This window comes from Protopterus annectens, chromosome 6.part0 (genome assembly GCF_019279795.1).
Source record: "Protopterus annectens isolate FY-2018-M chromosome 6.part0, PAN1.0, whole genome shotgun sequence".
Lineage (NCBI taxonomy): Eukaryota > Metazoa > Chordata > Ceratodontiformes > Protopteridae > Protopterus > Protopterus annectens.
In genome coordinates, this window is record NC_056737.1 from 429,600,054 (window position 1) to 429,627,553 (window position 27,500).

The 27,500-nt window shown below is 37.8% G+C and overlaps 1 protein-coding gene across 1 annotated transcript in view; it reads right to left on the reverse strand.

The window, feature by feature from the left end:
* Nucleotides 1-27,500, reverse strand: part of SPTBN5 (spectrin beta, non-erythrocytic 5) — a 1,783,454-nt gene that overhangs the window by 1,532,000 nt on the left and 223,954 nt on the right. Inside the window, exon 6 of the mRNA XM_044073536.1 lies at nucleotides 3,521-4,152. Coding sequence (XP_043929471.1) covers nucleotides 3,521-4,152 — 632 coding nt within the window. The remainder of the gene's footprint in view (nucleotides 1-3,520; nucleotides 4,153-27,500) is intronic.

The following is a 27,500-nucleotide window of genomic DNA, read 5'->3' on the forward strand; positions in this document are numbered from 1 at the left end:
AGATATACATACACTAACACCCTCCAATTCGGACACTTTCAATGAATTTCTCTGAACCTACCTGCACATTCTTCCACTGAAGTCAATGGTTTCCACCATCTTTTGATGGTATTAAATTTTTCCTATACACATGGCAATTTATATATTGCTCAGAATGGTAAATTGATAGCCACAGGCACTTCCAAGGGTGAGCTTACGATTCATTAGCATGAGGTAGTTCCCCAGATTGCCTCATTATTGCACAGCCTGCACAGTGGGACCTCCCTCCATGCTGATTGTCCTGCTGGTAGAAAACCCAGTAGGGCAGTCTATGAATTGGAAAGGATTACAGTGAAGAGGAAGCCACTGGTGATGTTAAGGCTTACAGCTCATGGTTATCCTGTCTGAATCCAAACCAGTGCCCACCCCACAATTCAGCACAGTCTGAGCTGTAAGAAACCAGTTACACACAGGTTTATCTTACAACTTTCATAGCTGAACCACCCCCACAGAGCCATCTTGTCTTTAATCTCTATTAAGTCAATATGAAATTCTTAATATTTAATTCACAAATATAGAACTTAAATAAAATAAATGTCAGTGCAGTGCAATGAAATAAACATAAAACTATCAAGACACACAGCATTAAGGACTGTTACTTTTATTAATCTCACACTTCATAGTTTTGAATTTACAGTAAATTCCTGTGAATCCTATTTCACTAATTATTCATTTTTCATTGAAATTGTGAAAAAATTCCTAAATAAATATAATTTCCTTAAAGTACATGAAGGAGGGTAAGAGAAAGAACTGACGAAGGAGAACATATGCACAACACTGAATCTAATAATCATAGTTAACATTTCTACATTTCCCTGCTTGGGCATTCATTTTAACCATAAGTTCACATAAATATGATAGAAATTCCCACCACTGTGCTGCTCTTAACAAGCTAAGTTCTTTTTTATAAGAAGCATAATCTGTATTATTAAAATTGTTGTGGACACCATTGCCATATTACCTGATATTTCAACTTAAAGCTACAACAATAACCAAACAAGATTTAGTATCAGCATTAATAGTTAATAAAACAAGGGTTTTTATTTATTGTTTGTTTGTTAACCAGAGTTGTGAGCTGATCCATAAATGGCTCATTTCAACCACTTCCCTGACTCACAAAGAACGGAAATGTTTACAAAAAATTAAAAACTAAAATAACTACCAAAAGAGGTTTCTATGACTATAAATAAATAAATAAAAAATAAATAAATAAATGCAATGAACATAGCTTATACATATCAAATAAAACGGACACATCAAAGACGGCTACATAATTTGCAGAGTAGAGAATAATATAGATAGATAGATAGATAGATAGATAGATAGATAGATAGATAGATAGATAGAGAGATAGATAGAGAGATAATGTTCTCCTGTAAATTATCAGATAAGCATATGTTTGATAACCCCCCCATGTTGGCACATTCCATCCTTCCTTCCTGTATCATCAAGCACTCAATCTACTAATTGAACTCAGGTCTCAGGTTCTATGAGCTGTAGTTAGATCTTTATCAACATACCCCACACAGTAGACCTCCACTGATGATACTTTCCCAGACCCCATTTTTTGCTTCATACTTTCTGGCCATCCCACTGTCCCCAACCATCCATCTCTGGGCATACCTGCTCCTCCTTCCATATCCAGACTTTCTCTAACCTACGGCTGGGGCCAACATGTATCTTAATGGCATCCTGATGGGCCATGTCAATGACTGCTTCTACTGGGGTGAGTCTTTATTTAATGACCAACCATTGTTACTCCCTCTGCATTCTATTATATCTCTGTACATCATAACTTTGTGGAAGACATAACTGTGGCCCAGCATTAACTGGTTATTTAATTCCCTAAGGAGTATTGCACCTTCATCCCACTTTGAGGAATTCATTGTCACATGGGAAATGAACTTCATGGCAGATACTGTTGCCTGTCCACTCATTGAGGCTTCTGTCTCAGCTAGTGGTATTGAAGCTTGTTTTTGGAAGGCTTTATTCCAGTTGGCTATCACCTCTGAGCATCTCAGCTCAGAGTTTTAGGCCATCATATGTAGTGAAGTATATCTGGTATTTCACGGGGAAAGGGTGTTCCTCTGAACAAACCTAGCCTGGACTTCTTCCTTTTTTTTTGCAGTTTTCCTGAAGCAGTCTATTAATTTTATAGTTTTCATTGCACTGACAAAAATAGCTCTTCACCTTTCACACTCTAGATGTGTCGGGTAAACAGAGAACTGCCTGAAGACGATCCAGGAGTTTAAGGAGACATACTTGTAATCTTCCTTTATCCTGGAAACAGAAAGACTTACATTTGTCAAGTTGATACTTCCTAAATGGACTGTCAGCTGTATAACATTTTAAACCATTAGTTGGCCAACCACTCAATGGCAAGTGGTCAAAGTCTGATTCACCAGAGGAATGACTGCCCCCAGTTCTTGCTTCTAGAATGTTTTCATAATAGGCATTTGTACTGCCACCAGTACTGCTATTATACAACTTCACCAAGCATTATTGCCTTGATTTAGCCATCTACCCTCTGACCTGAAGTGACCTTTTATCTCTTCCACCTTCATGGTACTGCCTGGGACTCTAACTTAGAACCCTTCAAGGATGGTCCTCGTAGTTACTTATAAAAGATGCTTTCTTACCATATTAGCGGATCTACCAGGGGATGGTCATTGATAAGATGAGAATATCCTCCCACCTACTCAATATGGATGAATGTTCCTCCACCAAATGCAGCTGTTAGATTTCTCTGCAAGATGGGAAACAATGCATATTGTATTACTTGTTTAATAATATGGTGTCAAAGCTACTCTGTGAGTTCTTCAGTTACTTCTTCATTTACAAATGGGCAAATGTATTGTTTCAGAGGATGTGTGCATGCTTATATCTGGTGCATTTATGACAATATGCATCGGCAAGGTGGTCAGACATCCCCAAATGTAAGATATAGCTCAAAATTTGTTGAATTCCAGTTGAAGAACTACCACCCATTGACCCATCAAGCAGGGCAGTCTGGTACATGAAATTACAGAACAAAAATGAATTCTAATTTACTCTTGCACTATTAATTAAACCTTGTTTTTTGGAACTTTTCTCCTCACAGCACTGAGAATGTTCTATAATGGCATCTTTTTGCTATTTATTCAAGTAACTAAGCTGTGGTTGAAAAAAGTCCCAAATGTGCAGTTCACGTAACTGTTACAAATAAAAATGAATATAATGAGAACAGTATAACATACATTTTAAGTGCCTTATTGCTTTTGCAAAATGAACAGAACTTATTTTACGTAAATTCATTGTTACCCATGCATTAAACAGTTTTAATGTGCATCTAACAGCTTATCAACCTACTGAAAGATGATTAGTAATTTCATAAATTTATGGAACTGATTTCAAAATACAAGAATACTTTTATATGAGTTAATGCCTATACTCTGCAAATCATACTACCCCATTCAACATCAGCACATTAGAAACAACTTACTTCTGGGAAATGTTATGTTTGCTGTGGTAATTCTCTTTCTCTATAGTGGTTGCCATCTCTGTTAATGCTCTGAACCTTTGTTCTTTGGTTTGCATGTCTGCAGAAACAGCTTCCAGTATTTTTGTAGTGGCTACTGCTTGTTCAATATTCTCTGGTTTCATATTCTGTTTGGCCATCACTGACTTCATCTCGTTAAGGTAGCTTTCTCGGATTGAGGCCTTCTTCCAGAACTTCTGAGCCAGCTGTTCTAATTTTTCTAAGCGCATCATTTCCTTCTGCAGTGCTTTCTCCCTCTCGTGTTCTGCTTTCTCAAGCTTAACCCATTGTTTTTCAATGTCACTTAGAGTCTTCTCCTCTGGCGGACTGTACGGCTTTAAGTTATTGGCCCTCGATTTGGTCTTGATATTGAAGATATGAGCTTCGATCATTCCCTTTTCTTGGTATTTTGGAGGTTTCTCTATGGTGCGGTATGTTTTGAAGTCAGCCATCAGCTTTTGCATCCCCTTTAGTGAATTGGGAAAATGTCGGCCATTGAGTTCCACCTCCTTCTGTCTGAGCCATGTCAGCAGATCTGTTACCATTCTCTCATACATCTGCTTCAAATCATCTGCACTTTTTAGAAGGTCAACAATCTGTAAATGTACAAAAAAATAAGCATTTGAAAAAATGACTTCTACATAACAGTTGCATTCATTTTACTCTTTCTGCCAGCTATGTTATGTTAAGTACAAGTAATTGTTCTCAGGGCTAATCTGGGAATACTTTTACTGTCTATATCTCATTTATTTAAACCATACTGCATTAACCACTCAGGGAAAGGGCAACTTGCATGCTGCAATTTATGGCCATGTCAAGCCAGGAAAACTAAAGTTCAGAACATATTATTCCACAAAAACAATATTCAATTAAAGTACTTTTATCATGTGCTCTGTCTCTTTTGCATCATCCCTTTTCTGTCTCTTAATTTTCTACACATAACTTGGGCCTTTCACAAAGGGCCAGCACATGTGTAGAAAAATTAAGACACGGAAGAGTGTGATGCCAAAGAAAAATCTTTTTTCATTATTTTTTCCTGGCCCATCCCTTATTCACAGCGTGTGCTTTTCTAGAAATAACTTTTAAAATTCAAGATAAAATCTAAAGGGAGACGTTGAACAAAAAATATTTCTTCATTATTTTCGTGATCAATCCCTTACTTACATTATGTATTTGTGCAGAAATAACTCTTAAATTCAAAGTGTAATGTAGAAATGGATACTACTGCAAAACAGTAAACAATGTATTTGGGTTTAAAAGCAGGTAACAAAACCATTTCAGAGAAATGTCATGGTTACATTATGTTCTGATCGTGACTGGCAGAAAACGATGACATTGTTTCCCTAAAAACAACACTTGTACTCTGAGATTGCTGAAAGACAAGAAACAGCATTTCTCCTGGTTGCATTACTCTCAGTTACTTGTATTAATTTGGAATGACAAGCAACAATATTTCTCCAACTTGCAGCATTCTCCTAATTGGATGTGTTAAGCAGCACGGGATAGAAAATATGCAAATGGAGGAAAGGAAGGGGATTCTGTGTCAAGCAGAAAATACAGTTAAGTGATTTATCCAGAAAATTATGCTTTCCTTTGGAAAGTAGCGTGTTTGCTCTGCCTGTATTAGGATCTGCTACTCTAAACAATTATTATGGGAAACAGATTAGTAAAGAAGAGTGACTCTTTGGAGGTACAGGCCAGCATGGAAGGACTGTGGCTGACCAAGTTCGCAGATGACTGCAAACTGGGTGCCATAATCGACTCTCCAGCTGACACAAGCATCCTCCAAAAGGGCCTCATAGAAACAGACAACTGGTGCCAGAGCCATGGCCTCAAGCTAAACGCCAAAAAGTGTATAGTCACCCCCTTTGGCAAAAACAAAGTGCCCACAAATTACCACATAGGTGGTAATCCATTAAGTACAGAAGAAGTAATTAGGAACCTGGGGACCCAAGTTGATAGCAATCTCTCATTTGACAACCACGTGGCCAAAGTGGTTAGAAAAATATTTTATATAGCCCACCTAATCATGAAGGGATTCACATCTAGATCAGGGAGGTCATCGTGCCTCTTTACTCATCCCTCATCAGGCCCATAATTGAGTACAATGCCCCTTTTGGGATGTACCTTACCAGACACCTGCAGCAACTGGAAAGACCCCAAAAGTACCTCACCAAGAGGATCAAAGGGCTCAAACAGATGCCATATGCTGCCCGGTTAAAGAAACTCCAGCTCTACTCAGTGGCATACTGCCTGCTCAGAGGCGATCTGTGCCTGACATATAAAGCCATGTCCAACCCGAATTAATGGACATGCTGCACCTCAGAAAATCCAAATCCCATCGAGCTACGTGCTCGAGACTTGAACCTCAGCACTGAAATAAATAGGACATGCTGGAGGGACAGATTCATAACCCAGAGGCTCCCTTCACTCTGGAATAAAATCCCAGTCCAGGTTAGGCAGAGTCCCTCATTGACTCTCTTCAAGAGGAATCTTGATGAGTGGATGGGAGATCGTAGGTTTACCCCGGATATCACTTCTGTGTCACTGTTAGACAGAGGCACAGTATACTAACCTCGAAAAAGGGCATAGCAACATTAATTTAAAATGGGTGGCAAAAGCCAAACACACTCTGGCTAGGCTTATAAATGCCCTAGGGCAGATAGCCTAGTATGAACCTATGAACCTATGAACCTATGACTCCAGCCTCAGACTCGCCAGCCCTAGACTGACTACAGACCTATAAGTTTGCCCTAGAGTTGGGAGGCTGGCATGATGGTTAAGATGTTTACCTTGCAGGGTTTGATTCTCACAGGGGGTAATTAGCTAGGCTTAAAATGGTCCATAAGGATAATTAGTCTAGTATTAATCTATGAACTTGTGGATCTCACTATGAAGTCAGCACTCTATAATGTTTTTACTTTTTATTCTATATTTCAGTATTACAGAATTAAAAGCACACAATTTGTTGTTTTATGATTTCAGTTTAGATTTTGTTGTCATATGTATTTATTTACATTTTTCACATGGTTAGCCCTACCTGGCAGTGCACATTTTTAGAAGGGACCTGTGAAGAAAAACTCCTAAGAACACATACGTGTTTTTTTTTTGTTTTTTTTTACAGTGAATACTACAAACATGTATGCTATAGTAACTTTGCAGGACATTTTTCAATGCAAGTTCACTACAGCAGTTATTATTACGGTAATACACTGGTATATGAAAGAGGCTTATCCAGATACATAGACATAAGCACCGGATGCATTCTGTACTACACTAAGCTGTAGAAGATGTGATACTTCTGGTTAACAAGGAAAGGTCAAAATAATATGCTAAGTTTATTGTTACTGCATGCAGTAAGAATTAAGGAGATTCTGTAAACAGCTAATGAAAAACTAAGCCCAAGCATGTGCAATTTGTGCATATGTAATATGTAAGATCAGAGATGAGGTATATTTGTAACTGAGATTCATAAAAGCCTTCAACAATATTGATTTACAGAAGGCATGCACTCAACTGCCTGGATTTTCACAGAATGTCCAGATTTTTGCATCATATTCTTGGTCTGTTCCTCATAAAATTTATGTGTGTCTGACAAAACATTGAGGATTGAAGTCACTATATTTGAGTTTCAGACTTCATGGCCTTCAGAAAATGCATGCTAAAGCAAATCTAGTTATGAGTTTCTGAAAGCAATATTTAAAAATCTGTTCCTAATTGTAGGTCTTTGCCCCCACCCCCCCACACTGGATAGGAAAAAAATAGATGCTCACTTCGCATCTCCCTTTCTCCAGCTCTTCCAGGAACCAAGCCCCCTACTCAAACTCATGTCACCTGTATCACAGTCAGGACTTCCTTTCTCTCTGCTGAGGTCTAATCTGTATAGCTGCACAAGTTTAGTCAAATAAAATAGTGCACTCACAAAGATATCTGTAAATGTGGACTTCTGATATTGTCCTGGTTCACCAGCAGGTTATTAGATTGACATCTTAATTAGTCTGCAAAGGGATCAGTAGTGGCTAATGTGAAGGCAAGATATTTATGTTTGTTATTCTAAGATAGTGACAGATGGTCACTTGACCTGATACTTTTATTTAGATTTCCACAGAGCTATAACAAGGGAGTCTGGTGCTCATAATAACACACCCATTTTGAACTCATGGCCCCAACTCCAGCATCAGCCACATGCCATCTCTTCCCCAGTCTAATATTGGCCTCACTCAGTAGTTCAATCCCTAGTAGAGTACATTTGGAATGACCTTACATTCTCTAATTATTATGTAAACACTACTCACATTTTGGTGTTCAGAAGAGCATGATGTACCAGGTTATCATTCTACAAAAATCATTTACTCTTTGTAATGCTGTCTCACACAAGCACGCATACACACACACACACACACACACACACACACACACACACACAATAATTCATCAAGACTATAACTGATCAAATCACAAATCATCAGAAAAAGTAGTCAGATACCTTATTCATCACATCTATAGTATACAGCACATTACAGACCATCAGATGTATCTAAAACAAGTACTTCAGGCATACAGACAGACAGACGTAGAAATCTCTTCACAAACACACTGCAACTTTTATCAACTACAGCATCTGTTACTAACAACAAAACAGTCTGCGGAAGCAACAATGCCTGGTTAATATTAGGTTTATTTTACAAAGAACAGAAAAGAAGAAATTATCCACCTTTAAACTTGGTGACCAGGTAAGGTAAGTGAAAAACAAGAGATATAACAGTGCAACAGTCTTTCCAGCTTAAAGGCATTAATGGGACATCACTTACATAGTAACCTAACCTTCTACCAACGTGTCCCTTGTAGCAAGAAAATCCTTCTGTGTTTCTCAACTTATAAGAGAGGTCATCATACCACTCTACTTGGCCTTCATCATGCCTATCATAGAGTATAATAGCCCCTTTGGTATGTACTTAAGCAGACACATGCAGGAACTGGAACGTCAACAAAAGTTCCTTACAAAAAGACAGGGAGCAAACACGATGTCCTATGCTGATTGCCTCAAAGCCCTGTCCCTTTACCTGGCATCATATAGACAGAGTTCTGAAGGTGATTTTTGCTTGACATGCAAGGCATTCCTGGACCCTGTTTTGATGAATCTTTTGTAACATCCACAATACAAACAGCATCAGAACTACTAGACTAAAACACGTGCATTTTGCTTGCAACATGAAAAGGACATTTTGGAGAGATAGATATGCTTCTCAGAGAATTCCCATTCTCTGGAACAGGCTTCCCATCCATGTAAAGCAGAGTTCCTCCCTATCTCTATTTAAGCACAACTTGCAACAATGGATAGGTAATTGGAAATTCACCCCTGGTCTGGCACCTATGTCTGTGATGGACAGAGGCAGTCAGTAAATCACCCCCTATAAAGCCAATATAAAGCAAATTTGTGGGTCACATTTGGGTTGCACTGCTAGGCTTTTATGTGCCCTAGTGGTCATTAGCCTAGTGTACACATATAAACCTATGAATATACTAGCACACCATGGAAAGAACTCCTTCCAACTTCTCTAGATGTATGATAAAAACAGATGACTTTGATAAGGTCAAAATACTCCTCCTCCAACCTCTCTAGGATAAAATAAGCAGCCGCCTTCTTTTCTTAGGCCAAAGTACTCCTAACTTATTTAGTCACATATACAATTCAGCTAACTCACTTGTGATTCCTATAGTCCACATCTCAAAAAATCTTAAATCTCTGTCTTTGTGCTTTAGGCCTCACTGTACTTTCTGGACAGAGTTTAAGGAATGAGACCCTTGTAAATGTGCTACAGAAAATGCTGGGTACAGTGGGAATTTATTGATACAAATGTGGTCCAGGCAAATTTATTAATCTTAGACATCTTTTTTTTTCCTTTTGGAACAAATATGGCACATCTTAGTTACAGTTATAAAATATTTATCTTGCAGTAGAAAGAATCTATTCAGAATACTCCAGGGTTGTATTACAGTCCTTCTGTGATGCAACACGTATTTTAGTCGGTAGGAGTGTGTACCATGAGCTTTTCCATTTGCTTGAAGGACTTGTATGTGACCGATTTGTCACCAAATTTCTGATAAGTGGTGATGCATATCATCTTTGCCATGTATTAGTGAATATCTAGTAGAGTAAAGAATGAACAGAATGTACTGTTTTGGTTTTATAGAGCAGAACCCATCTGGGTGAGGGAGAATGTATTTAGAACATCAGTCAGGGAACTGTTAATGCAATGGTCCCAGTAAAACCTTAGGATAATGGAACTGTATTTATATATAGAAGGTCACAGATGTGGTCAAAATAACTAAGCTGCTAAATCTCTGCATTAAATATTCTAGATGTTCATGTCCTGAAACCCAAACTACTTCTGGAAAAAGGGGGTTCTTTCCAGAGCTGCAGTACAGTCACTTTTTAGTGGCACCCTCCTCATAAAAGAGCTAACAGTCCCTTCTTACCTTATTGAACATGACATATAGGCTCATACTCCTTACGTAAAGGAAATGGTTCTGTATAACTCTCAGTAAAGAACAGTAACTAACAGTTAATGAGTGGGGGGAGGGGAAGACCTACTGATTTGTGCCCTTCTCATTAAGTCCAAGTTCCTACATGTCCACCACTGGCAAAAAGCTTAAATCTTCACATGGAACATAACCTTTTAAGGTCAATGACTTGTGGTGCTTTCCATTATACTAGTATGAGCAACTAACTATTAAGAGGAGCTGGAGCATTCTTTATGACCACTTCTTGTACCTGGGACCAATTGCAGCTCCAGTACAAACTTGTGAAACTCCTCAATATTTTATGGTAAGAATACGTAATGTCCTCTTATTTGCAGGATCTATTGTCTATCACCTGAACAGCATCTCCTGGCTACTTCCTTTATTATGCATTTTACAGTGTTAACATTCCCTTTCTGTCATATGCATGAGCTTCAGATACAGTTGTCATTGGCTGCCATTATTTTACAACAATGATGACTATACTCTTATTGTTGTACAATGTTAATTATTGTGCTTTACTTCGCAATTATTTTATTTTGGCTAGGTTTTGTTTACTTTGTTGGTATTGTTGGTCTGATATTCATCTTAAAGTTATTTTTATAGGCATGGTAATTTGAAATTAAGTCAATTATTGTTTAACTTGTTAACATAAAATAAATTAGCCAGCAGAAAAAGACATACTCCATGTACACTTGCAGATGTAAAGCCTTAATTGTTTTTGCTTCTGTTACTCATTCCAGTAAGTGCTTCCCCTTATCATTCACTCCTGTCTGTATAAAAAAGTACCTTTTCATTTTTATTCTAAACTGTCCTTTTGATCTGCTGGTCATGAGCACTCCTCTCTGCCTATCCCTTCTTTTGCAGTGTATTCTCAGACATTCTCCCATGGTGTCATACATATCCACAGCATATTTGTCCTCTACCATATATTGTTAAAGTAAAACAAGGTTATGTCCTCCAAGCCTCTCTTCATATGTCACACCTTCAATTCTCCTTACAATCCTTGTCACTTTTCTTTGCACCTTTCCAACACTGTGACTCCCCCTTCACCAGAAATCCTCTAGAATTGCAAATATTCCAGCTACTACCATCTTATCTCTGGATTCCATGTATCTAGATAAACTCTGTAATATTTGGGGTTCCTATTACCAGATCGAAAGACCATAATCACGAATACGAAAAGAGCAACACATATTGTGCGAAATACGGAAACGCAGAATGTCCAAAACAGCAAAAATTTAAATGTCGAAGTGTAATGGTTGGCCCGTCTGCGGTATAGCTCCGTAAGGTAAGTGTGCGATAGATAGGACTTTAGGGTTAGGATGTGGGTTAAGGTAAGTTAATAGATAGGTAATGTATGTAAGATTTAGTGTAGTGTCAGAAGTAGGGTTTTATTTAACTGTATGTACGTATATTATTTATTTGTTTGGGGTGGATGTCTGTAGGGGAAGTGTGCGGTAGTTACGGACCTTAGGGTTAGGGAGAGGTTAAGGATAGTGCATAGATAGTTGTGTATGTGGGGTTTAGTGTAGTGTTGGAAGTAGGGTTTTGTTGGATGTATGTATGTGTATTATTTATTTTTTTGGGTGTATGTCTGTACGGGACGTGTGCGGTAGTTACAGGCCTTAGGGTTAGGAAGGAGTTAAGGATAGTGCATAGTTAGTTGTGTATGTGGGGTTTAGTGTAGGGTTAGAAGTAGGGTTTTGGTGCTTTACTTTAGGTTAGAAGTAGGGTTTGGTTAGTGTATGTATGTGGTTTATTTATTTTGTTTGGGTAGGTAGTATGTAGCAGGTGGTGGGTTTGCCGACTTTGACAGTTTGTTATTTTATTTTTCGCTGTTTAGTGCATTTGGGATTTTTGCGATTCATGTTATAGGTGTTTACTTTTAGGTATAAGTGTAAAGGGTTTTTCGATTTGCTAATATAGACCCAATATTTGACTTGCCTTCACTGCACAACCATTTCACATTAGTTCTTCATAATTATAACCCCTGATTTTTCTCTTGATTTTTTCAGCCTAATTACTCATCTTGTGCATTCTGCCCTAGACTGTCACTCAGCAAGTGCAAAAGCATATACCTGTAAGAGCTGAAGTAAAGTTGCCAGCTTTTTGATCATGTTTTGTCTTACTACATCCCTCTTTATGGTCATGCACACATCCATCCTAAGTGAGTGCCCCATGCCTTTTACCATCAGTCTCCGGTTTCTACTCCATCACTCTTTCACTCGCTCATTATGCTGACCATTGCAGCCCACATCATATCACTCTATGGATAGATCCATTATCTTCACTGGACATTGGCCTTCCTATAATAACAGGGGTCTGAATGGAGAGATGATAAGTCAGCAAGCAAAGGAAAACAGTATTGCTGGAATCAAATTCATCCTCAGGTCTTGGTGACTACTTTCATAAGGTGGACCCTGTTATTCACAAAATCTCACCAAGATGACATGATATATAGGCTGTATTTTATACAGCATATATCATGCATAGAAGTAGGTTAAAAAATAAAAAAAGATAGCTGGGTGCACAAGACCCAGGATAAAAAAAAAAACATACCCAATCCTGGTAGGCACACTAGTGCCAGGACTGGAAAGAATGACAATGTAGAATCTTCAAGACACGGAAACATTCCTACAATGGAGCTAGGCCAAGCCCAGGGTGAAGATGCACCCCCCCCCCATTGAAGAAGGAAGTAGCAGTCCACAAAAATCACAAAAACTGATATGCCAAAAAAGAGCTATAAAGATGATAGAGTGGGCTATTGAGGATAAGAAATAAATTGTGTATGGTTATTATTATACAAGAAGCCCAGAATTTCCAGACAGAAGATACACAAAAAAATTAAGGGAGAAATTAGTGGAAAGAGAAATACTTCCACAAGAAAAACTGTCAGGTGCTTCAAATAAAAATGTGTGTTCATTAATACAGCAGATTTATGAAAAACATTATATAGACCAAGAAACCTTGGGCTGTTTGGAAAAAGAAGCGACTAAGGAAGTGCGAAAATATAAAGAACAAAATCTAGAGACTTTGAAAGGTATAAAAATATGGGCATGTGAAAGAAAGAGAGATCTGATATGGTGCGATATTTATGCAAAGGAAAAAGCTAAATTAATCAACACAAAAAAGGCAGCCCCAAAGATATTCGAAGAGAACTACAGGCAAAGGCGTCCAAATATGGAAACATTTAGAATAAACAAAATAAGGTCACAAAGAGGGAATGTAGAACAGCAGATTAGTAAAGTAGAAGTTAAAAAAAAATAGAAGATGAAGTTATGGAATGCTTGCAAAGTGCAGAAAGTCTAACACAGGTTACATCACAGCATGATGGAACTAGTCCCCAAAGTAAGGAGAAACAGGATGAGCAGGAGACATCTAAATAAGAAATATGGACATGGGAAAGAAAAAGAGATTTAATATGGTGCAATGTTTATGCAAAGGAGAAAGCAAAATTAATCAATATAAAAAGAGCAGCACCAAAGATATTTGAAGAAAAATAAATGAAAGGCATCCAGACATTGAAAATTTTACAATGCAAACAAATAAGAAAACAAAGAGGAAAGTTAGAAATGAGGATTAGTAAAGCAGAATTTAAAGAAATAGAAACTGAGGTTATGGATTACCTGCGAAGTGAACGGTTAGTGTAGAAACTCTAACTCAGATAACATCACAGCAGGATAGCGCAATGGATCCTCAAATTAAGGAGAAGCCAGTGGAGAAGGAAACATTTGATCATTTCCCATATGAAGATACTTTGGAGCCTTCCATAGGAAACCAGTACAAACATTCAGTTGGAGTTGCACAGCAGGAGAAGGAACAGGAAACTGTGGCAACTCTGACACAGTCAATGTTGTAGAGTGATAGGCCAGTGAGATTCCATATGAAAGAGCACTGGATGACATAGAATGGAACTGAAGCGAGCATGGCACAGGAAGATGCTCTGGATCTTTTTATGTATGATCGCAGGAAATGGAGAACAAAGAATGTGCCCTCAATTTAGAAGAAAATGATATAAGAGAAGAATTGCTTGATTTAATAGAGATGGACAGGTGGGTCTAATTAAACGAATGAAAACACACTTATCTGAATCACTAAATGTTGAGATGACTTCAGTGAAACCTCAACAGAACAAAAACTCAGATCACTGGAAAGTTACTGTGGAAAAGGACCAACTTGGCTACTACGGTAAACTTTGCCCATTTCCCCACTGTAGTACAATCTTGGAGTTGGTATATTTAGTTAGAGGGGGTGTGGGGAATGCAGCCCCCCACATAGTGGGGGTGGAGGGGGTGAGGCCCACCCAGATGGGTGGGTTTAATTTCCTTTGGTTTGATTTTTTTGTGGTGCTGGACAGGTGGTTACTTTCCCTGAGTTTCTAATCGGTGATCCGAGTGTTTGTTCTATTGAGGTTTCGTCAAAGTCGTCTCAACATTTAGTGATTCGGGTAAGTGGGTTTTCATTCTTATGCAGTAGACAAAGACAGATATATTAAAATCAATGAAAGAAATAAACTACTGAAAATCAATAAAACACAAAAAGTTGGAAGTTTGATAAAACAAATGAACACAGAAATTAGGACTGTGATGTAACAGAAGTAAATAGGATATGTCACTGTGCAGCTAAATTAATAACAGATAAAGTCTTGCCACATAAACACAGAGTTGTAGGGGAAAGGAAGTGGAGAAATTGAATACCATCATGGAAGTACTGAATTGGGAAAACTATAAAACAATTAAGACAAGAAGTGTCACTGTTAGAAGAGTATAGAAGAGGGAACAGATCAACAAAAATACTCAGACAGATAGATGTGATAAAAGCAATGTGCAGTATCAGAACAGATCAGGGTCTATCATGCATTATCGCAAATAATAAACTAAAAATGTCAGCACAGGCAGAAAAACTTAGAAGATATGCAGACAAATATAAAGGAAAAGTACAAAATAAGCAATTTATTGATGACCCAATAAAGTTTTATAGCGAATTGGGAACCAAGACAAAAGGAATTGAAACACCACCAAAAAGAAGAAATAGATATATTTTGGAGAAATATCTATGAAGATCCTGTGGAACATAAAGATAATAAATGGGTAGAAGAAGTAAAAGAAAGAATAAGAAGTTCAAACTTACAGGATATGAAATGTGATGAAGTAACTGCCAGAGACATTGAAACAAAGTTAAGAAAAGCTCCTAAGTGGAAAACCCCAGGCCCAGATGCAGTACCTAACTTCTGGTAAAAAGTATTAACATCTTTACATGAAGATGTAGCTATGAGTAAAAGCTATTTATATGTGCACACTGACTAGACACCAACCTGGTTAACAACAGGAAAAACAATGCTCCTACTTAAGAGTGAACCAGCAAGCTATCCTAAAAACTATAGACCAATAACCTGCCTTCCAATGACATATAAACTATATACGGGAATTGATGCAGACAAGGTTTATAGTCATTTAGAAGAAAGCTCAATCATGACAATAGAATATATGGGTAATAAAAGAAAGTCATATGGAACAAAGGATCATTTGTTGTTAAAAAGTCATAATGGAGAACTGTAAAAAGGGGAAAGTATGGCATGGATAGACTATAAAAAAAGCATTTGACAGTATCCCAAATTCATGGATAAAAGAGTGCTAAAAATGTATAAGATGCACCCTATACTGATCAATTACATTACAGTGACCATGAAACAGTTGAAAACCACTTTGCAGTTAAGCCATGATAAAGGACAAATTATCCAGGGATAAAAATTCAAAGGGGGATATTCCAGGGTGACTCTCTGTCACCACTGCTATTTTGTCTTGCCCTCAAACCATTAAGTTGTCTACTTAACAGATTAGGTCATGCCTACAATTTGGCTCCCAGAAAACAACAAAGTGTAAAGACTTCTCATCTTGTTTGCAGACAATTTAAAACTGTATAGCTCATCAGATAAGGAACTTAAAGCACAACTGCAAGTGATCAAAACTTTTTCAGATGATATAAGAATGCCATTTGGTCTTCATAAATTTACAAAAGCAACCTTTAAAGCAGGAAAGCTGCAGCACCAAGAAAACATTGGTTTGGGACAGGAATGTGATATAAATGAACTTGAGCAAGAGAGAGTATATAAATATTTGGGAATTGATGAAGGATCAACAATAAAACATCAACAATTCAGAACAAAACTCAGTAAGGAATATTTCAGAAGACTTTAATACTGAAAACAGAGTTGACATCTAGGAACAAAGTCCAAGCTATAAACCAATTTGCTCTACTTGTCCTAACTTACCATTTTGGAGTGATTGACTGGCCCCAAAAGGTGTTGTGTAGGTTGGACAGGAAAACAAGAAGGATGCTTAATGCTCATCAAATGATTTATAAAAGTCAGTGCATATCAAGATTATATATTCCTGTTCTAAATGAGGGATGGGCCTCCTTGAAATTGATTATATTTATAGATCTGCAATCATGGGACTGCATACATATCTGCTGACCTCACAAGATCAAAATGTAGTGAAAGTTTTAAAACGTAAGGAGAATACGTCTAAGATGACTTCTCTGCTTAGTTTAGCAGAAGCATATCAGTGTCAAGTGGGAATGAAAATCAAACTAGAAGTAGATAAAAATCAAGCAGCAACTGAATGTGCCAAAAACAAAAGAAAGAATATAAAGGAAAGGATCAGATGAGAAGGCAAGAAATGTGTAAAATGCATAAATACATTGCAAGTATAGAAAACTCTTGGAACAACCTCATGTTGATCAGGACTGAACGCAAGAATGACTAAGGAGAGGTGAATTTAAACCAGAAGACAAAAGGCTAAAATTGGCAACCCAAGATAGTGGACTAAGTACACTTTGGTTTACAAAGTCCATTGAATATGTGGAAGAAACAGACAAATGTAGATTTTTTTTAAAACAGAATTAGAAACAGTTGCTCAGCTTGTTGCTGGTTGTGATATACTATTGACAGAAGGAATGTATACTGAAAGGCATAATAATGTAGCAAGACCGTTGCATTGGGGATTGTGAAAATATTATAATACCAAAGTAGCTGAAAAACACTGGAAACATGAGCCACAAAGCATCAGAGAAAATGATGAAGTTTATATCACATAGGATCGTTCATTACCAACAGTTCAAAAAATAGATGCAAGAAAACCAGATATAGTAGTCTATAAAAAGAAGACAAAAGTAGCACTGAGCATTGAAATTGCTAAATCCAGTGACTACAGTGTCTTACATACAGAAAGACACAAAGTCATAAAATACCAGGATTTGCAGGCAGAAATGAAGGCAATACCCAGACAGTTCCAGTACTAGTAGGAGCAATGTGTCTTATAAAAAAATTACAGTCCTACTTAGATATGTTACCGATACTTGTAACTCCATATGAATTGCAGGAGTTATTACTGGGCACATTGCAGGTGCTGCGAAGAGCACTTCTGGCTAACATCAAAGACTGAAACAATACTAATTTCATGAATTTTAATCATACTTTATCTTAGGAATGGGGTCCATTTTTGTCATGGTATTAGAAACCCAAAAGACTTGAAGAAATTAAAAACAGGTGCAGGGCTAAGTGCCAAATGTTGGAGCTGCAATACAGAAGTAGCCACAGAAGATGGATGAAATTTTCCTGGCCATAACAATCCCATACATTACCTAGTATGAGCTGAAGTCCTAGAATGCCACTGCAGTGAACATGCATGCTTCCATATGGGTAAAATTATGAATGTCACTGCCTGTATTGTTCATACTGTAACTCTTGCCATTGCTGGATGTCACTCACGCAGTGGATTGAGCTGTCTTCCAGTTCCCTAAGACAGATGAGCCAGCATTGGCCACTCACTCTCACCTTATCCAGCTGACTCCTCCAGGGCCTCAATTACTAATTGATTTAGGATCATCAGGTTGCAGTCAAGGTTTTATCCCACTACACAACAGAGGAGCACTTATTCCCTCATTCACTACCTCCCTTGGTGAACTTACCATGACTGATAAGAAAGCAGTAAATAAGACTAAATTCAAGACCATTTCCCCCTATTCCCCCCACAGAATTACATTTGTTTCTTGATCTCCAACTACTTCTCTTCTTAGCTACATAGTTTCCTGCCCAGCCATATCCTCTACATACTTTTAAGAGGCCTGGGATTTGGAAATAAGACAACGGCTTTGCTGCAGCATCAACTCTGTCCAACTTTCTGATGGCCCAGTCACAGAACTGAATCAAGTTAATCTATTAGGGCCTACTTGATATGTATCTATGTTGGACTTGTTAAGCAGCCATTCTTTCCTGAAATCTTCACCTCAGCACCATCTGCATTGATATGCTCATCACTGTGATCAAGTCCTTACAGGACTCATCACTGTCAGAATCTAAAACAACTAGGCTGGCTTGAACTTCCTTACCAACTACAATTTAATCAACTTACAATAGCCCACAAAGCCCTATACCAACTCAACAACACCCCAATTCTTTCCACCCTCATAATGCCATATAATAACCTGAAGAATCAACGTTCCTCAAACAAAATGTTGATTCACACTACCTTATCAAAAAACTTAGCAGGCGACTCCCTATTCTCTAACTCAGTTGGTAAACTATGGAATCTATTACCACATGACCTTACAACCCAAACCTCTCTCCCACTATTTAAAACTAACCTAAAACTTTTCTTCACTAACCACTGGTTATGTTCTTGTACCAACCCTGACTAACTGTTATCCTTTAACTATCTGTTACACTCAAAACCATAATATACTTAACTATAAACCTCTTCATACAACTCTCTATAAACTAACCTTTTTCTTAATTACTAGTGCTGTTAGTCTTGAGTACTATTTTCCATGTTTGACTTTTTAAGTCATTTTTTACTGCTTTTTTGTAAATTTGTTAACTTTATGATGTAATATTCTATGTTAATGCCATCTTTCTAATTTTGAATTTGATATATTTGTATGTTTTTTTTTACTGGAACTTTTCTCCCCGGGCCTCTACTGAAAATGGACATGTATCCAGATGGACTAGCCCGGTCAACAAATGTAAAATAAAATAAATAAATAAAATAAAATAAATCTGGTCTGAAGTTCTTCCGTACTGCTTTATCTACCTTTGCAAATCAACGCCATAACCATCTACTGCCAGCCTCCATGGACCACACTTCCAAAGGGACTTGCAGGAAAGTTCTGTCAATAATTCTAAAAAACACAAGTAGCTCTTTTTAAGATTCTTGATGGGATACCATCTTGATCCTGCACATCATCCTTTCAAAACCCCAACAATACATTTTCTACCTCTTCCACTGTATCCCCATCTGTTAATCCTCCCACTCCACTGTCTTGACACCCAGCCTGGTACCTTTTCTTCTGCTTCATTGCTGCTGTTTACTGTGGACTGGAATGTGGTTAAAAACTTTTCAGTGGATAAATTAATTTACCTCATTACCTCATAATAACTAAGTAACTATATCAGACATGGGCTGTAAGTTATACATCCAAAACCAGATTTCCAGGGAAACGTTTAAGTAACATGTAATTTCATATATATTTGCAAACATTAAAGACTGAAGTAATACTAACTTTATGAACTTAAAATCATACCCTGACTCAGGAAGGGTTTCACTCCTGTGAAGGCACTGGAAACCCTAAATATCTGGGAAAATTAAAAAAGGGAGAACTTTCAAAATCTGCTATAGAAAGTATATACTGAAGTTTCAGAGATCTGACCAAGTCGCTGGTAATATCAGAGACAGATCCAGCACTATGCGACTTAGGCAGTTGCCTAGGGCCCACTAACTTGGGCTGCCCACAGGCTGGGAAACTGCCATTAAACTTTCATTTCTTCTTTTTTGCAAATGCACTCTGCATGCATCACATTTCTTCTTTTAATGACTGTGAACCTCCTGCATTGGCCCATAATCAATGAGCCTCAATCCTCACCACTGGCAACAGTGGGGATTGTACACACTGTGAGAATGACAAGTATAAACAGTAAAGTGCAATTTCCCTTAAGAGAACACAGAGATCACAGTCAGTCTGGGGCTGCTTTCTCCCTCTTTCTCCAGATCCCCAGTAAGACTCCCCAATGGCACAGCTATAGGGTTGAGATCTCAGCTGAGTGGCCAAGCCAAAACCTCCAGCACTCTGTCTGTCCAACCAATGCTTCACGTCCCTGCCCAATTAGCTGACACCCACACACTTTGAGATTTGATTTGTATACAAACACACACACACACACACACACACACACACACACACACACACACACAAACACACACCTGGGGAAGGCAGGCGCAGGTTTACTAGCTATGCCCCCTTCTGCCCAGACTATAAGGTAGTTCCAGCTGCCACCACCTAACTCTTTATCAGCTACTCTAAGCCTCTTAACAAAAGATGTCAAATCCTACTGTGTAATGTTACTAATAATCCAAATGGTAGTCTGACCAAGAGCAATTCTATTTAGGAGTGGCCTGTACAGTGTCACCATATAGATATGCAAGTACTCTAAGAGCTTAAATATATCTCACAAATATCAGCCACAAAGATAGGATTAAATGTAGTTAATAATAAATAATAAAAGAAAAAGACAATACACAGTAAATCAACACAGTAACTTCAGAGTTCAAAATCACAGGAGATATATAAAACAACATTGCAGGACAGTCTCATATAAATAAAGAAAACATCTAAGCTATACTTTACTATATTCCTATCTGAATCTAAAAGAGTTACTATACCCTAAAAACTTACTTACAGCAAGGCAAGTGGAGAAGTTGGTGTTGAGTGGATGTTTCAAAGGCAAGATACAAAATGCACAAGTTCTCTCTGAGAGAGTTCTTAAATTAATATCAAATATTGCTGCTGGGTTAGCTTGGATGACATCACTTTTTGTCACCTGACTTTAGTTCCCAAGCTAAACCCCCTTTGTCTTTAAAATCTATGTGTGAAAAATACATATCTCTTAGATGTTTGAAGACCCTGGAAGTCATAAAACAATAAAACATTTCTGCATCTCAAACCTAGTAATTACTTCTCTTCCAAGACAATACAAAAATGTCTAGCCCTAGACATCGTGTCTGCTATTGAACTGAAACTGAGAGATAATTTTTATAGCACAATCATAAAACAATTTAGTTTTGCAAGTTAACCCTCTATGTTCTAGTTTCTAATATTAAAACATATACATTTACACAATTGCAATAGTTTATATACATTTGTATTCTAAGCCAGTAGGGCATGCTGTGGTTACATTTTAGCTCAGTACATTATACCTTTACACACACTTCTGTATGAATCATATCAATATTCACAAATGACATAGAATTATTTACAAAATTCTAGATAGCTGGGCTGGCAGTATTTCCTTTGTGAAAAGGACACACGTATATTGCATCATTAATAGTATCTCTGCATGCATATTTTGTACAATGCACACACATTTAAACTTATGTGCAGAGAGAGAGAACATTTTAATACACAAGCATGAATTGTTTCCATTCCAGTCTTACATGAGCATCAAGCATTACTGTTATTAATGAACGTGACACAGGTAGTGTGTGTGTGTGTGTGTGTGTGTGTGTGTGTGTGTGTGTGTGTGTGTGTGTGTGTGTGTGTGAGTAATATCCCATTCACAAATGGCATGTTGGTTAATTTAATCAGGCTCAAACCCTGTATATTGAATACAGGAACCTACAGCCTGAATCCTCTACACCAACTGCCAAACTGTTATCAGTCAGTGCATTTCAAGGACTGTTAAATTTCAGTACATTTTCATAGAATGTTGAGCTGCAGTGCATTTTAAAGAGTGTTGAGTTTCTGTGCATTTTCAAGGACTGTTGAGTTTCTCTAAGTTTTCAAAGACTGTTTTGTTTATGCAATGGCCATCATCACTTTTTGTGCTATAAATTTTAAAAGCAGTGTTAGTAGCACAATAGGTAGCATACTTGCCTTTGGTGCAGAATGTTGTGGGTTCTACTGTCACAGCATGTAGATGAAATGCTGATATTGCATTGCCCCCTTTAAGGGAGTGCATCCTCCTTTGGATGAGATGTCTAGTAACTATGAACCAGTTGCTGGTTTAACAACCATTCCCATCTGCAATATTACCAGTGTTCCATTTTTTAAGTAACATAGGCAATTTATTCTTCAAGAGCAGCTGGTACTGAATTTGTACATGAAACACTGAAAGGTAAAGTTTGCAAACACCAATCTCTTCATTTGTAATAAATCTCTTTAATGCAGATTTATTAAGATGATTTTTACTTCTGCAGAGATTATGTATATTTACTGATATTTGTGAATTTGGCCATTTGTGATTGAAATGTTCTGTAATTGGTAGTTTTGTCAGTATTCGTTCATGCATTGTGTTTCATTGCTTACTGGAAAAATGTTCAAACCTACAAATTTAAAACACTTAAAACACACTCTAACAAGTGATGCTATATTATACAAGGAATATAATTTCATACAATAAGGATGGTGCATCAAAGAACATATGCACATATGCATGGTCCAAATAAAATGTGTGCAAGGAGGCTATGGTTTGAAAACAGCCCAAAGGTAAACAATCCACCACTGGCCAGATGCATTTTCTTTGACCGTGTGTTTTAATGCAATTTCAGTGAATATGACGTTTTAAGGGCAGTGAAACTTACTGCTCATGTTATGTTTGTTTTCATTGTGAGACTGTATTGTTTTGTTTAGCAAATGGCTGTCAGTGTTTGTGCTATAAAATTTGAAATAAAGTTTTAAATCTCTCTAACCATTGTAGAAGTAAAGAAAAAAATAGTAAGTACACTGATATGTTTGAACAGTGTTTATGGTAATTGAGGAGAAATAGCCAAGTAATGGGACATTGGAATGGCTGGGAGCTGTGTGTTTGTGTGTGTGCGCATCTGTGCATGTATGTCTGTAGGTGCATGAATGCGACCAAGTGTGTGTGTGTGTGTGTGTGTGTGTGTGTGTGTGTGTGTGTGTGTGTGTGTGTGTGCGTGCGTGCGTGTGTGTGTGTGTGTGTGTGTGTGTGTGTGCGCGTGTGTGCATCTGACTGGTCTCACTATGGGAGGTAGGTAGAGGGATGTCAACACTGTATGTGTGTCTGCATGTTGGAACTTTTGATTGTGTGGATGAGTGTTCCCATGTGTATGTATGTGGGCATGTTTGTGGATGCTTGTGTGTCTGTGCTTATGTATGAGAATGTCTGGGAGCATGCATGCGAGCATGGATATCCAAATGTGTGCGTGGGTTATGTATATATGTAGAGGCAGAGAACTGACTAGCTTTTCTAGTCCTTTGTGTGGCTCCTTGTTCTGGCATCCCCCTCAACTCGAAGTTGAGGACCAAACAAAAAAAATATTCTGCTCTGAACTGATGAGCAAAACAAAGACGAAAAGTTCTAGTTGGTAAAATTTACAAGTGTAACAAGTGCTACATTCTAAACTAAATTATATACATGATGCTTCTTTCCTGGCCAAGAATTTAGTAACAACATTCAGTTCTGAATACCAGTACTGCATCTCTGAAACCCAGCGCTCTGACTACAAATGCACAGTCAGCATTCGTTTCTGAGATTCTGAATGCTTATAATGCACTGTAGCCCAGTTGGTATTTACTGATCAGCCCCCTCCCCAACAACTTGTGCCGAGGGCAACTGCCCCTTCACCCCACACTAGCTATACCTCTGTATAGGAAGGTGCTTTTGCTATTGCAATATGTGAGCTTTTAGGGAGAACACTAGTGCACTTAGGTCTGATAGTACACTGTTCAATTTAGAGACATGGTAATACACTGCTAGCGAGCTGCTTCTCTGTATGGCTTTTTCATGTCTCTCACTCACGCTAACTGAACAACTTGCTTTGGGCAATTAGCAAATGTACATTTGCCAGAGCTTTCTGCCAAGATTTATTTAATTAATTGTTGGTTAACTGTCCAAGTGAAAATGATAATTGCAGGCCTCAAGAGCAAATGCAGTATTGAGAGTCGGTGAAACAGCCAGACATTCATGTCTTTGAGTGAAAGTAAGAGTAAGGCTGTATAACGTTCACACAGTCACTAAATAAAATTCAAGACAGAACCATGAATGTGTGCGGCAGTATAAAGGAGCTCTCCCTAGTTTTAGTTTTCATCATAAACTTCTATTCCAGTGAAATAAGTTTGATAATCTTAATCTCTTGCTAGGATTCAACTATTTTTGTTTTGTGAAAAATATACATTATTCTGAATTATCCTGATTTAGATTGTTATGTTTATATGCCAGGTAAGCATGTCCAGTGTTTCACAAATCTCTTCTGAAAATGAACATAGCTATTGCAGTACAAAGGTTCAGACTGCAGTATTTGAGGCAGGTATTCTAACAGAGGATGGAAACTATACGTATATGGCAAAGCACACAATATACAGCACAATAAAGATGTTTACAAATTTTCCTCCCTCCCCAGTATCAGCCAACCAAGAAGCTCCAGTGCTTTCAGCCATAAAGAAAATTAAGTACTATTCATAACTGAGCAGGGTATCCTAAACTGCACACAGACTGAAAAAAGAGGAACAAGTATAAAGGCAGAACTAAAGGCAAAGTGAAAAAGTGGAAATAAAATGCAGCTACTAATAAGCAAGCCAAGAAAGTCTAAAATCAAAACTAAAATGAGAACTATGCCATGTTGGTAATCTGAGGTCACTGTATTGGAATACAGAGACATTAGTAGTATCTGCTGCATGATTCCTCTCTTTAATCACTTAACTCAGCTATTTAGTCAAGAGGAAGGAAAATTACTTCTGCCTTCCCACTTTATTTCTAGCAACCACACAGGAAATGACAGCAGGTATGTATACATACATTTATTAAGGGTAACTGATGTATCAGAGCCAAAGCAAGTGGTTTATCTGCAATACTAGGGCATAAGTCAAGTTACAGACTATACCTCTCAACCTCTTAGTGCAAGACATCTGGAGAAAGCATGACATCATCAGGGGACAAAGCACCAAAAACAGGGACAGATTTTTAAGGGTTCCTGTCAAAAGAGTGAATGTTTAAATTAGCGAACGCTCTTATATCGAACTTTAAAATGCAAAACCTGAAAATGTTGAAGGCACGGAACATCAATGTTTTTCCCAGGGAAAAATATCGATGGGCAGTTCTCCGGACTTTGCTGTTTTCTCCACTGTGGTGCAATCTCTGAGTTGGTATATTTAATTTGGGGGGATGTGGGGGTGAAGCCCTCTACTTTATTTTGCCCTTACATTTTTTTTTTGGATCAGCAAATATTTTCCCTTGGAAAAAATTTCTGATCTGTTCCTTTGACATTTTAAGGTTTCGCGTTTTTAAGTTCGATAGAAGAGCGTTTACTATTTTTAGCGTTCGATCTTCTGATATAGACACGATTTTTAAATATTGCTGTTATAAAGTTGATACAATTGCAGGATTTGTATTAGCATGCATTTTTCTGAAGGGTGTGAAGTCTGAAACTTACATGCATGTCATTATTTAATGACTTCAGTCTTCAGATCATCCCAGTAATTTGCCAGAAAAACACAGATTTTATGAGGGACAGACCAAAAATATAAGGCAAAAATCTGGATATTCTGTGAAAATCTAGACAGTTGAGAGATATGGTACAGACTTAAGACACTAGGTTAAGCACTACTGAGTCCAGTAGCCTATTTTATATCCTTTTCTGGGGGAGGGGATGTAGAGTATCAAGTAACTTGCACAAGATTTATTGGTAGCTAGAAGTCAAGGACATAGTTGGCCATTACACAGGATGAAAAAGGAAGACATGCATGGGAATGTATGCATCTTCATGATACTGCTGAGTATCATACATACCTTAGATAAAAAAGGTGACTGCAGTTATCCAAATAAAATATGGACGGTCAAACCAATACTATTTACAAACTTGGGAGGGGGGGTGAACATACATCTGATTGTCTGTCTCAACAGTAATGCAGATTGCATAATACATTCCTGAGTAGAGAGTGCCAGGTTACTGGTGGGCAGACTGTACAACAGTCATGGACGTGAGCATACACGCACCCAAAAAACAAAACATGGGCAAGGCTGCTACTTATACCATAAAGTCAGAAAGGGACTTTGGGCTGTGAGAGTTAAAAAAAGAAAAGCATACCCTCAGCCACCCAAAATTATGTCTTCCCATGTCCTCATTCTCACCCTACTGTCCTGGCCATACTTCTCAACTGTCCAGATTCTTGCAGAATGTCCAGGTTTTTCCTTCATATTTTGGATCTGCTTCCCATAAAGGTTGTGGTTTTCTGGCAAATCACTTGGATGATCTGAGGACTAAAGTCACTAAATAAATAAAGACATACATTTGAGTTTCAGACTTCATATCATTCTGGAAATGCATGTCAATACAAATCATGTTATTCTATCAACTTTCTAAGTTTATAAGAGTAATATTTAAAATCTGTCTCTATTTTTGGGCCTTTGTCTCTCCATTATGTTAGGCTTTGTCCAGAGTTCTTGCCCTAAGAGGTTGAGAGGTATGCCCCACCCCCACCACCACATATACACACAACAACAAATAAGCTGGCCAATCATCACCATTACAGAGACCTATTTAAAGACACAGGTCAGTAAAACAAGTATCATGTAAACAATACATAATGAACAGTACGGTACAGGAATCTGAACAAAAGACACAGACTCATTCCTTCTATTTTTCTGAAAGACAAGGTAATCTTACCATCTCTGTATTTCAACAGATTACTCTGACAGACACTAACCTTCATTAATGGTGATGTAGCTGGCATGATCATCACTGTCTCACGTAAGTTTTGCCATCTCACCCAGCTGTTGCTGAACACGCCTGAGAATGTCATGTTTACACCACGACAGCAGATTTAGTGCTCTTAGCAGCATACCCTTCTGTGAGCCTGCTACAGGCCTCTGCAGAGCTGCCACAGCACATGGTAGGGCAAAAGCTTCCTCTCTGCTGTCTGAATCTGCTAGGCAAAAATCCTCTTAATACTCTGCTGGAGTTTCCCGTTATAGGAACAAAGGCTATGATGAGATTAAAAGTAGGAGACTGAGAAACAAGAAAGGGGATTAGAATAAACAACAGGAACCGAAACAGAAAAAGCATAAGCAAATGAGACTGGAAACAAAATGGGGAATAAGTTAAGGGATAGATATAACAGAATGTAGTGCAGAAAGGAAGGACTAGTGACTCAAAACACTGATAATCTCCCAGGTAGTGGTAATATTTTTACTGGAGCTTTGAAAGATGATTTCATTCCAATAGCCAACGTTAAAATGAACCTTTTTTTTTTTTTGCTAGCCTGGTTGTTTCTGCTTGGTTCTATATTCACAAAGAAAGATGAGAACAGGAATGGAGGTCAAAATTACAGCACTGCTGGCTAACAGTAAACATTTAGCAATATTGTTTTTAAAACCTTGCCAGCAAGTATAACTAAGTTTGAATCT